We start from the raw sequence: 13,600 nt of genomic DNA, 5'->3' as shown, positions 1-13,600 counted from the left end.
TCTTCCATAAATTATGACACTCATCCATTCAAGTCTATGGGTGTACAAAAAGAAATTGTATGCCATACAGAGACACAGTATAGCATCTGATTTTTACTGATATGTAACAGTGGTGGACCGTACTATTGTGTTCTATTGTGTTTTTGATATATTCTGTAACGAATAATGTATAGAGTGTGATAAGCATTATAGGTGTAACCTGGTTAATGTATCATGGGGAAGAAGTATTGTTAGTGAAATAGGCATAAGGTGCAGTAGGAATACAGGAAGTGTAAAGTATAAGATAAATGATATAATACATAGGTTAGGTTTTAGGACATAAGATAGTGACCATAAGATAAGATAGACTTTGCTAAGCAGTCTAAATGTAATATGTTTAGTATATACGAATGCAATGTATAGTGTTTGTAAACGTATATCTGTCAGCTCCAAACATAGGGACAGACAAAGTTAAGGTTCAGGACTAGCCCATAGTGGAAGGGACAAGCCCCAGTATAAAGGGACTACTTCCTCACAGCAGATCAATTAGGGAAGTCCTGTAATCAAGGTCAAGTTCAAGTTGTAGTGGGCAAGCATCTATCATTCAGTGCAGTGGGAAGTCTTACTGGAATCCCTTGCGGATATTCTTGCAACATCCAGAGCTCAAGGCTTGGTCAGGCACTACAAAGAGTGCATTATCCTCTGGTATACAGGGGACGATGGACATAGAACCGCGTGAAGGGAAGGTAACAGATCCTGTGTACACTGCGGGACTGGGTGGGAAATCCCTGGGGCTGACAGGACCAGTAAATATATGGTTAGTCCAGGAGGAGCAGATAGTAATGCTGAAGACGTGCTGTACTAAGGAAATAAGGACTAAGTATTAGCCACCTAACACTAGAATATCCAGACAATATGGCAGGTAAAGCACTGGACATCACATATTACAAATGTAACTAGCGTCACCCTTCCTGGGTGAAGCACAGAAAGTAGAATACATTTCAATGAAAACATACTTACATCTTCATCATTTTTAGTAAAGAATGGACCATCGGTTTTGTTGACTGCCATAATAACCGCCACCACATCTTTTCCATTCATAATCGGTGTAGCAAGTATATTCTTTGTTTTGTATTCTGTAAGCTCATCTGCAAATTTGCTGTACAATGTACTCTATGTAGAAGTGAAAGACACATATAATTTACAGCATTAATAAATAAATAAGGCCACACCGGCTACATTGTTCTACCCAGATTGGTAATAAATAGTAGGTAAAGGTATAAGTCAATCAGTCTCACGCCTTGTATTGGTTCATGATGATACCACTGCACTTCCAACAAGTATTATGTTGCAGGAAGCCAGGGCGTTACAAAGAAAACTTTGGGACATTTCTTCTGCTAAGAAATATAACTATTAATGTACAATATCTTGTCACAAAATTTCCAACAAGTGGCATCTGACTACATATATCAAATACGTGGGACTTTTAAGCCTTACACAGCACAGTTTGGTGCAGTTTTTATGTGATTTATTTTAGCTAATACTAAAGAAAGGAAAGATTTAGTGGAAAGACATTTCACTCAACATGCCATCTATGTCCGCCTGAAAAAAGTGGTCCAAAAGCACCCCCTAATATCATCATAGTGCACAGCAATGAAAAATCCAATCATTTCCTGCACTCCATCATCTATCATTCCTTCCCAACTGCACTGGGAGTCCTGGGGACTAAGCTCTTCCTGTGGGGAGCTATTCCAGCCCTGCTGCAATATCATCAGCCCCAGTGGACCCCTTTAAGCAGCATCAGCCATCCCTGGCCGAGTACCACAGGTGGTGTCACAAACACTACTAAATTTCTCCAAAGACTTTGTTTCCACTTCCAGTCATCCCCTTTTATTGGACGCCCAGGGCCACAGACCAGGTCACTGCTGCTGTGACATATCCTTTTAAGAACCGTCCCGGTACTGAGTATCCCACGGCCCTAGCAGGCGCTCCATTTTGGCGTCACGAACAGTATGGACCGACCCAGCAAATTGGGTCCTGTGTGCCATACATTGTGTTGAACTGTTAATTTGCTGCCATTACAGCGCCACATGGCGCGTGGGAAGCAGAAGGGGTGTGCCGTCGTGGGCGGTACCCAGAAGAAAGAGTGTGAAGTGAAGCTCTGGCGTGTTCTGTTGTGAGTGGATGGAAAGCAGGAAGCCCCGCCTTGGAGCCTGGAAGGAGTTCTTCCAGCCCGCTGGCAGAGCAGCCTCTGAACAAGGTACCAGAATGTCGGGCCTGGCTGAGGTTAACTAAGGGGGAGGAACATGTCCAGCTCAGGTGGAGAGTTAGCGGCGGACGCAGCCGCAGCCCCCACAGCGCCACAAAATTCAGTGGCGGATGCAGCCGCAGCCCCCATAGTACAGCAGAGTCCAGTAGCCACAGCCTCCAGAGCTCAGCTAGATCTGGCACCCGCCGCAGTCCCCATAATGCCGTTATTGATGCCGTATATACTGAGAGCAGCCTGGTTACCGCAATAGTCAGGGGAGTCACACACCCTGAACGATTTCAAGGAGAGACTATGCAGCTTGTTCAAAGTGTACCCCCTGTCTGAAGAGCAAAAAGTCAACATCCTCATTGGTCAGTTAACTGGTGCGGCCCAGAAGGAAGTCAAGTCCTGGCAGGACACTGATAAAGGGATTGTCAAACAAATCTTGGCTGGGCTGAAAAACATCTTTGACACCCGCACTGCTGCAAATCTACGTCTCCAGATCCAGGTGCTGAACAAAAGTGTGGCTGCACTAACCAAAACCATCCAGTCCATGCAAGTGTCCCCAATGGAGAAGATCCAGCTGGCCTGCAGTCCAGGAGAATGCAGGCCAGAGGACCTACCTTGGAAAAAGAACAGTTAGTGAGAAGGACACCCCAGTGTGGGATCTCACAACCTGCTTCAAAGACTTGTTTAAAATGTTATGTTTTGCACTTTTTGTACTTTTATAGTTATGCAACTTTCAAGTGAAGTAACCTCCCATAAAGGGAAGAAAAGTTTGGTACCTGTTGCAATGCATTTCAAAAAATTTGTATGTCTTAACCTATGTTTTGTTTATGGTTTTCCCAGTCCGGGAGTACTGGATTTAACAGGGGGGGGGATGTGGTACCCCAGGCAGAATCCGGATGCCACAGTGGTATTCCCTGCCTCCCGGGAAGGGTGATGCCATGCCTGGAAATGAAAAGGAGTCCCCTTAGCAGGTAACACTAGCATACAACTCTTTGCTGACTCCAGGCCAGAAGGGGGAGCTCTAGACCCAGTTTCAGGGTGGCTTCCCTATAAATTCTGGTCTGGAGGAGGAGTTACTCAGTCACAGCTAGTCTGAGGAAGCATGTGAGGAAAGGAGAACTGGGAGTGGAGCTGTGATTGAGCTCCCTCCCAGGATTGAGCGCAAGAAACTGGACACCAGCATCCGAGGTTGTGTGGGAGCTGTATGCCCCACAGCAGAAACTGGAGGGAAGGAAATTGCAGCTCTCCTGGCCACCACTGACACCTGAAGGCACAGCAGCAGATTAGAGCCCAGAGTTGTCACGAGAGAGGGACACCTGTTAAAAGGCTCGAATTGCCTGCCATGCGGGTAGTGTCTGTTATGATCCTAATGGCAGAGGATCTCAGGAGTACCAGCTAAGTCTGCAAACACAAAAAACCAGCTCATAGGGAAGTGGTAACTTGGCTGACCGTATACCTGATCCTAGCACAAACAACTAGCAGTAGCCGGGGAACGTACCTACGTTGGTTCTAGACGTCTCGCGCCAGCCGGAGAACTAACTAACCCTTTCAGAGAAAATAAGACCTCTCTTGCCTCAAGAGAAAAGACCCCAAAGTTAAAATACAAGCCCCCAACAAATAATAACGGTGAGGTAAGAAGAAATGACAAACGTAAGAATGAACTAGATTTAGCAAAGAGAGGCCCACTGACTAATAGCAGAAAATAGAAAGATGACTTATACGGTCAGCAAAAAACCCTACAAAATATCCACGCTGAATATCCAAGAACCCCCGCACCGACTAACGGTGTGGGGGGAGGATAACAGCCCCCCTTGAGCTTCCAGCAAAATCAGGAATCAAATTTTAAACAAAGCTGGAACAAAATAAGGGAAATTCAAATGCACAAAAATAAGAAAGCAGGACTTAGCTTATCTTGCAAAATCAGGAGACCAGGAGACAGGAGAAAACAGACAAGGTCTGATAACAACGAATCCAGGCACAATACAGAGTATCCAGGAAGTTTATATAGGCACACCCAGGCCAAACAAAGCAGGTGAGTGCCAACCTGGGGAAAGACACTCCAAGTGCCATACCGCTAATGACCACAAGAGGGAGCCAAGAACTATGGTTCACAACAGTACCCCCCCTTTAAGGAGGGGTCACCGAACCCTCACCAAGACCACCAGGGCGATCAGGATGAGCAGCGTGAAAGGCACGAACCAAATCGGCCGCATGAACATCAGAGGCGACCACCCAGGAATTGTCCTCCTGACCATAGCCCTTCCATTTGACCAGATACTGAAGCCTCCGTCTAGAGAGACGAGAGTCCAAGATTTTCTCCACCACATACTCCAACTCGCCCTCAACCAACACCGGAGCAGGAGGCTCAACAGCAGGAACCATAGGCACCACGTACCGCCGTAACAAAGACCTATGGAACACATTGTGAATGGCAAACGACACCGGAAGATCCAAACTAAACGACACCGGATTAAGGACTTCCAAAATTTTATAAGGACCAATAAAGCGAGGCTTAAACTTAGGAGAGGAAACCTTCAGAGGGACATACCGAGAAGACAACCAAACCAAATCCCCAACACGAAGTCGGGGACCCACACCGCGGCGGCGGTTGGCAAAGCGCTGAGCCTTCTCCTGTGACAACTTCAAGTTGTCCACCACAAGATTCCAAATCCGCTGCAACCTATCCACCACGGAATCCACCCCAGGACAGTCAGAAGGTTCAACATGACCCGAGGAAAACCGCGGATGAAAACCAGAGTTGCAGAAAAATGGCGAAACCAAAGTAGCGGAACTTGCCCGATTATTAAGGGCAAACTCAGCCAGTGGCAAGAAAGTCACCCAATCATCCTGATCCGCAGAAACAAAACATCTCAAATAAGCCTCCAGCGTCTGATTAGTTCGCTCCGTTTGGCCATTAGTCTGAGGATGAAAGGCAGATGAAAATGACAAATCGATGCCCATCCTAGCACAAAAGGATCGCCAGAATCTGGACACAAACTGGGATCCTCTGTCAGACACGATATTCTCAGGAATGCCGTGCAAACGAACCACATTCTGAAAGAACAAAGGAACCAAATCGGAAGAGGAAGGCAACTTAGGCAAGGGCACCAAATGGACCATCTTGGAAAAACGATCACAGACCACCCAGATGACAGACATTCCTTGAGACACCGGAAGATCTGAAATGAAATCCATGGAAATGTGCGTCCAAGGCCTCTTCGGGACGGGCAAGGGCAAAAGTAACCCGCTGGCACGAGAACAGCAAGGCTTAGCCCGAGCACAAATCCCACAGGACTGCACAAAAGATCGCACTTCCCGCGACAGGGACGGCCACCAAAAGGACCTAGCCACCAAATCTCTGGTACCAAAAATCCCAGGATGCCCTGCCAACACTGAGGAATGAACCTCGGAAATAACTCTACTGGTCCATTTATCAGGAACAAACAGTCTGTCAGGTGGGCAAGAGTCAGGTCTACCAGCCTGAAATCTCTGCAACACACGTCGCAAATCAGGAGAAATGGCCGACAAGATTACTCCCTCTTTAAGAATACCCACTGGCTCTGCGACTCCAGGAGAGTCAGGCACAAAACTCCTAGAAAGAGCATCAGCCTTCACATTCTTTGAACCAGGCAGGTAGGAGACCACAAAGTCAAAACGGGAGAAAAACAACGACCAACGAGCCTGTCTAGGATTCAGGCGCTTAGCGGACTCAAGGTACATCAGATTTTTATGATCAGTCAAGACCACCACACGATGCTTAGCTCCCTCGAGCCAATGACGCCACTCCTCAAATGCCCACTTCATAGCCAACAACTCCCGATTGCCAACATCATAGTTCCGCTCAGCAGGCGAAAATTCCTAGAAAAAAAAGCACATGGTCTCATCACAGAGCAACCAGAGCCTTTCTGCGACAAAACAGCCCCTGCACCGATCTCAGAAGCGTCTACTTCAACCTGAAAGGGAAGTGAGACATCAGGCTGGCACAAAACAGGCGCCGAAGTAAACCGGCGCTTCAGCTCCCGGAAAGCCTCCACGGCCGCAGGAGCCCAATTAGCGACATCAGAACCTTTCTTGGTCATATCCGTCAAAGGTTTTACAATGCTAGAAAAATTAGCAATAAAACGACGGTAGAAATTAGCAAAACCCAAGAACTTCTGAAGACTCTTAACGGACGTGGGTTGAGTCCAATCATGAATAGCTCGGACCTTGACTGGGTCCATCTCCACAGTAGAAGGGGCGAAAATAAAACCCAAAAAGGAAACCTTCTGCACTCCAAAGAGACACTTTGAGCCCTTCACAAACAAAGCATTATCACGCAAAACCTGAAACACCATCCTGACCTGCTTTACATGAGAATCCCAATCATCAGAGAAAACCAGAATATCATCCAGATAAACAATCATAAATTTATCCAGATACTTCCGGAAAATGTCATGCATAAAGGACTGAAACACTGAGGGGGCATTAGAAAGCCCAAAAGGCATCACCAAGTACTCAAAATGACCTTCGGGCGTATTGAACGCAGTTTTCCATTCATCTCCCTGCTTAATGCGCACAAGGTTGTACGCACCGCGAAGACCTATCTTGGTGAACCACTTGGCACCCTTAATCCGGGCAAACAAGTCCGACAATAGTGGCAAAGGATACTGAAATTTGACAGTGATTTTATTCTATACACGGTCTCAAAGAGCCGTCTTTCTTGGCCACAAAAAAGAATCCCGCACCAAGAGGGGAAGAGGATGGACGAATATGTCCCTTCTCCAAAGGCTCCTTAATATAAGCACGCATCGCGGCATGCTCAGGTGCAGACAGATTAAATAGTCGTCCCTTAGGAAATTTACTACCAGGAATCAAATCTATAGCGCAGTCACAGTCCCTATGAGGAGGAAGGGCACTGGACCTGGACTCACTGAATACATCCTGATAGTCCAACAAATACTCAGGGACTTCAGAAGGAGTAGAAGAAGCAATAGACACCGACGAGGAATCGCAATGAATTCCCTGACAACCCCAACTTGACACGGACATTGCCTTCCAATCCAAAACTGGATTATGGGTCTGTAACCATGGCAGACCCAGAACGACCAAATCCTGCATTTTATGCAAAACAAGAAAACGAATCACCTCCCGATGTTCAGGAGACATGCACATGGTCACTTGTGTCCAATACTGCGGTTTATTCTCCGCCAATGGCATAGCATCAATTCCTCTAAGAGGAATAGGATTTTCTAAAGGCTCTAGGACAAAACCACAGCGCTTGGCAAATGATAAATCCATAAGACTCAGGGCAGCACCTGAATCCACAAATGCCATAACAGGGTAGGAAGACAATGAGCAAATCAAAGTCACAGACAAAATGAACTTAGGCTGCAAATTAAGATCGCCCTGGTGGTCTTGGTGAGGGTTCGGTGACCCCTCCTTAAAGGGGGGGTACTGTTGTGAACCATAGTTCTTGGCTCCCTCTTGTGGTCATTAGCGGTATGGCACTTGGAGTGTCTTTCCCGCTGCTCATCCTGATCGCCCTAGTGGTCTTGGTGAGGGTTCGGTGACCCCTCCTTAAAGGGGGGGTACTGTTGTGAACCATAGTTCTTGGCTCCCTCTTGTGGTCATTAGCGGTATGGCACTTGGAGTGTCTTTCCCCAGGTTGGCACTCACCTGCTTCGTTTGGCCTGGGTGTGCCTATATAAACTTCCTGGATACTCTGTATTGTGCCTGGATTCGTTGTGATCAGACCTTGTCTGTTTTCTCCTGTCTCCTGGTCTCCTGATTTTGCAAGATAAGCTAAGTCCTGCTTTCTTATTTTTGTGCATTTGAATTTCCCTTATTTTGTTCCAGCTTTGTTTAAAATTTGATTCCTGATTTTGCTGGAAGCTCAAGGGGGGCTGTTATCCTCCCCCCACACCGTTAGTCGGTGCGGGGGTTCTTGGATATTCAGCGTGGATATTTTGTAGGGTTTTTTGCTGACCGTATAAGTCATCTTTCTATTTTCTGCTATTAGTCAGTGGGCCTCTCTTTGCTAAATCTAGTTCATTCTTACGTTTGTAATTTCTTCTTACCTCACCGTTATTATTTGTTGGGGGCTTGTATTTTACTTTGGGGTCCTTTCTCTTGAGGCAAGAGAGGTCTTATTTTCTCTGAAAGGGTTAGTTAGTTCTCCGGCTGGCGCGAGACGTCTAGAACCAACGTAGGTACGTTCCCCGGTTGCTGCTAGTTGTTTGTGCTAGGATCAGGAATACGGTCAGTCAAGTTACCACTTCCCTATGAGCTGGTTTTTTGTGTTTGCAGACTTAGCTGGTACTCCTGAGATCCTCTGCCATTAGGATCATAACAGTAATCCAGGCCTAAAAAGTGCATTGCTGAAGCGGGACTATAAGAAAAGAAGTCTGAGGTTTTTTTTTTGTTTGTTTTTTTCTTCCTCCCCTTTATCTCTGAGTGGCTTGAAGCTCTGCTGCAGACATGAATGTTATTTATTGATTTATTGATTTATTGATTACTAGTGTGGATCAGCTTGCTGCAAGTGTGCAGGGCATTCAGGATTTTGTTATTAGCAGTCCTATGTCAGAACCTAAGATACCTATTCCTGAGCTGTTCTCTGGAGATCGATTTAAATTTGGGAATTTTAGGAATAATTGTAAATTGTTTCTATCTTTGAGACCTCGTTCGTCTGGAGACTCAGCTCAACAAGTTAAAATTGTTATCTCCTTCTTGCGTGGCGACCCTCAGGATTGGGCTTTCTCATTGGCGCCAGGAGATCCGGCATTGGCAAATATTGATGCGTTTTTTCTGGTGCTCGGATTGCTTTATGAGGAGCCCAGTCTTGAAATACAGGCAGAAAAAGCATTGCTGGCTATCTCTCAGGGCCAGGATGAAGCTGAGGTGTACTGCCAAAAATTTCGGAAATGGTCCGTGCTTACTCAATGGAATGAGTGTGCTCTGGCCGCAAATTTCAGAAATGGCCTTTCTGAAGCCATTAAGAATGTGATGGTGGGTTTTCCCATTCCTACAAGTCTGAATGAGTCTATGGCTCTGGCCATCCAGGTTGATCGGCGTTTGCGGGAGCCAAGAACTATGGTTCACAACAGCAGACACAGTTAGTAGGCCCAAATAATAAAGTGGGCTAAATGTCTGCCAAAAAATTGTTCATAATTAAACAGGTGGCATAGCTAGGTACAGGGGTGGGCTCCTCTACTGAGTAGCAGACAGTGGTAGTAGGCGCAAAGTATTAATTGGTCTAAATGGAGGCCAGGGCCCCTGTATATTTTAACTATCATCTATCATTTCAACAAATTTGTATTGGCAGTGCCATTGAAGGATTTAACAGCACAGACTACACAGTGGTGTAGCAGGGAGAGGTAAGTATTGCAAGTGGTAGAGCACTGTTCGAGCTGCAGGGAACACTCTCTCATGGGCGGCGGTACTGGCACAGGGCCCCTCATATTATGACAGTGTGTCTGATGTTGGTTGTGCACCACCACCGTCAGACACTTCATTGTACTATGGGGGACCCTGTGCCTGTGCCAGTGTCGTCGCCCAAGAGTGGGCACACCCACCTGTCCAAGCAAACAGCACTCGCACGGGTGCTTGCGCCAGGTGGTGAACACGGCCCTGTGGGGGGAGTCAGCCCATTTAGGGAGGTATAAAAATGGCCTATGGTGGACATTCAGCAGCTGAAAATGGAGGAATTGGAGAAGTCAGTAAGAGGAGGCCAAAAGCAAGACATTTTTCAGGCAAGCTACGTGTCAGCAGGGGAAGGTGGGGCAAAATAATTTGAAATCCATGATTGGTTCATTTTAATGAAGGTTAGATCATCAACATTCTGGGTAGCCAGACGTGTCCTTTTTTCGATCAGTATTGAACCAGCAGCACTGAAGACTCTTTCTGATAGCACACTAGCAGCAGGGCAAGCGAGCTCCTGTAATGCATATTCTGCCAATTCAAAGAGCTAGAGGCTGAGTCAGCAAGGAAAGCCAAAACGTTTTCCTGCTGCTTCCGCTTTAAAAGTTGTTTTCCTACTCCCAGATATGGGAGCCTTCGAGGCCTTGTGTAGCCAGACGATGACGCTGGCTCAACACCTCCAGCCTTAGATGCTATTGTGCTTTTACCACTACCACCAGATGCACCACCACCACCATCACCATCAGTACCAGCTGGCAACCCCCACCCACGGGCTCTTCCACCAGACTTCCTCATTTTTGGGAAAAATATAACCAAAATAACAACTGTTATATGGTACTGTAAAACAAGGTAGAAGGTGTATATAAACTTGTTGAGAATTTAAATCTCCCTTTTTTGTTGGGAGACTGAACCAAAACTCAGGCCCTGTGCATAAAACAACACAATGTAAGTGGCAGAAAGTGGCTGGAAGATATATGAAAAAGTACAAGGACTGTAGTACAATTTCAATCTCCCTACAATGATCTCAGGACAAGTATGGCAGCAATAAAAAGGACTGGTGCACACAAAAGTGTGGACAAATAAACAAGATAACTGTGCAGAAAGGAGCAACAGGATTTTTTATTTTAAAAAAGCAGTTGGTTTGCACAGCAGCGTGCAAACAGCAATGCAGCTATCAGGGAGCCTTATAAGGCAGCCTAATAAGCTACAGAGCTGATGCACAAAGATATAGCCTCCACTGTCCCTGCAAAAAAAAGGTGGTGTTGGACAGTGGAAATCGCTACAGCACAAGCAGTTTGGGGGTTAATCTTCCCTCCCTAACTATGTCCCTTCTTCTGACGAAGCTGCAGCAACCTCTCCCTATGCTCAGACCGGCAGAAGTAAGATGATGGCCGGCGTGCACGACTTTTGCGCGCAGATCGGCGACCTCATGGCCAATCCCATACTAGGATTGGGTCGGGTTTCATGAAACCCGACTTTGCCGAAAGTCGGCGATTTTTGAATTTGTCCGATCCGTTTCGCTCAACCCTTCTAGTAGAAAGTGAATGGCAGGCAGCCAAAGAAAGCAAGACAAATCCATAGCAATTCTGTAAAGGGAGTCTGTTAGCAGTAGGGATGAGAGGACCTGTGGAAGTTCAGGTTCTCGTAGGGGACCCAAACTTTATTTCAAAGATCAGTTTGGGTTCCAGAACTGTACCCAAAATTGAACCAAAACCCGAGCCTCATTGAAAACAATGTGGACCCAAACTTTTGATCTGGAAAATATTAATTCTCTCTCTGTGTTTGGGTTTGCTCATCCCTAGTTAACAGGTATTTGCTTTGTAATCTGAGGGCAGCATGAGGTAGGAGCAGGGTCACTGATCTCCCTTACTAGCTTGTGTGCTCCTGTTTTAATACAATCAGTGTTTTATCAGCAGGAGATTATCACTATAGAACAAGCTGCGGTGTGCCTCCTAGTCCAACCATGCCCCGAGTACTGATAAGCAGGTCTAAGGGTACCGTCACACTCCGCAACTTTCCAACGATCACGACCAGCGATACGACCTGGCCGTGATCGTTGGAAAGTCGTTGTGTGGTCGCTGGAGAGCTGTCACACAGACAGCTCTCCAGCGACCAACGATGCTGAAGGCCCCGGGTAACCAGGGTAAACATCGGGTTACTAAGCGCAGGGCCGCGCTTAGTAACCCGATGTTTACCCTGGTTACCAGCGTAAAAGTAAAAAAAAAAAAACAGTACATACTCACATTCCGGTGTCCGTCAGGTCCCTTGCCGTCTGCTTCCCGCACTGACTGAGTGCCGCCGTAAAGTGAAAGCAGAGCACAGCGGTGACGTCACTGCTGTGCTGTGCCACTGCCTTACGGCCGGCAGTCAGTCAGAGTGGGAAGCAGACGGCAAGGGACCTGAAGGACACCGGAATGTGAGTATGTACGGGTTTTTTTTTTTTACTTTTACGCTGGTAACCAGGGTAAACATTGGGTAACTAAGCGCGGCCCTGCGCTTAGTAACCCGATGTTTACCCTGGTTACGTGCGATCGCATCGCTGGATCGCTGTCACACACAACGATCCAGCGATGACAGCGGGAGATCCAGCGACGAAATAAAGTTCCAAACGATCTGCTATGACATACGATTCTCAGCGGGGTCCCTGATCGCTGCTGCGTGTCAGACACAGCGATATCGTATGGATATCGCTGGAACGTCACGGATCGTACCGTCGTAGCGATCAAAGTGCCACTGTGAGACGGTACCCTATGTCTCTATACATTGTACACATAAAGCTGCTAATCAGGGGTTTTGAGCACTGCTATATCTACAGCTGATAAAACTCTGATTGTGTCATAACTAGTGTTGAGCATTCCGATACCGCAAGTATCGGGTATCGGCCGATACTTGGCGGTATCGGAATTCCGATACCGAGATCCGATACTTTTGTTGTATCGGGAATCGGTATTCGGATCGATATAATGTGTAAAATAAAGAATTAAAATAAAAAATATTGATATACTCACCTCTCCGACGCAGCCTGCACCTTACCGAGGGAACCGGCAGCCTTCTTTGCTTAAAATGCGCGCGTTTACTGCCTTCCATGACGTCACGGCTTGTGATTGGTCGCGTGCCGCCCATGTGACCGCGACGCGACCAATCACAACAAGCCGTGACGTAATTTCAGGTCCTGAATGCCTAATTCTAGGCATTCAGGATTTGAAAATTATGTCACGGCTTGAGATTGGTCGCGTGCCGCCCATGTGACCGACGCGACCAATCACAACAAGCCGTGACGTAATTTTCAGGTCCTGAATGCCGTGACGTAATTTTAAAATGCGCGCGTTTACTGCCTCCCGTGACGTCACGGCTTGTGATTGGTCGCGTCGCCCATGTGACCGCGATGCGACCAATCACAAGCCGTGACGTCACGGGAGGCAGTAAACGCGCGTATTTTAAAATTACGTCACGGCATTCAGGACCTGAAAATTACGTCACGGCTTGTTGTGATTGGTCGCGTCGCGGTCACATGGGCGGCACGCGACCAATCACAAGCCGTGACGTTGCGGAAGGCAGTAAACGCGCACATTTTAAGCAAAGAAGGCTGCCGGTTCCCTCGGTAAAGTCCAGGGCGCGTCGGAGAGGTGAGTATATCAATATTTTTTATTTTAATTCTTTATTTTACACATTAATATGGATCCCAGGGCCTGAAGGAGAGTTTCCTCTCCTTCAGACCCTGGGAACCATGAGGGATACCGTCCGATACTTGAGTCCCATTGACTTGTATTGGTATCGGGTATCGGTATCGGATTAGATCCGATACTTTGCCGGTATCGGCCGATACTTTCTGATACCGATACTTTCAAGTATCGGACGGTATCGCTCAACACTAGTCATAACTGCTGCAACCAGTAAAGTAAGTAATACTGTATATTGCTGGAATCAGGGTCTCTTTTCCTACATTATTCTACTCTCAAATGAGTTAGC

General features: G+C 46.8%; 1 protein-coding gene across 1 annotated transcript in view; it reads right to left on the bottom strand.

Moving 5' to 3' along the window:
• The window catches only part of LOC143786150 (rod cGMP-specific 3',5'-cyclic phosphodiesterase subunit beta-like), a 90,315-nt gene that overhangs the window by 69,809 nt on the left and 6,906 nt on the right, over positions 1–13,600 (bottom strand). The window contains exon 2 of the mRNA XM_077275444.1: positions 1,000–1,152. Within this exon, the coding sequence (XP_077131559.1) occupies positions 1,000–1,152 (153 nt within the window). The remainder of the gene's footprint in view (positions 1–999; positions 1,153–13,600) is intronic.

This window comes from Ranitomeya variabilis, chromosome 1 (assembly GCF_051348905.1).
Source record: "Ranitomeya variabilis isolate aRanVar5 chromosome 1, aRanVar5.hap1, whole genome shotgun sequence".
In the NCBI taxonomy this organism is placed as follows: domain Eukaryota; kingdom Metazoa; phylum Chordata; class Amphibia; order Anura; family Dendrobatidae; genus Ranitomeya; species Ranitomeya variabilis.
This window is presented reverse-complemented; position numbering and strand designations above follow the sequence as displayed.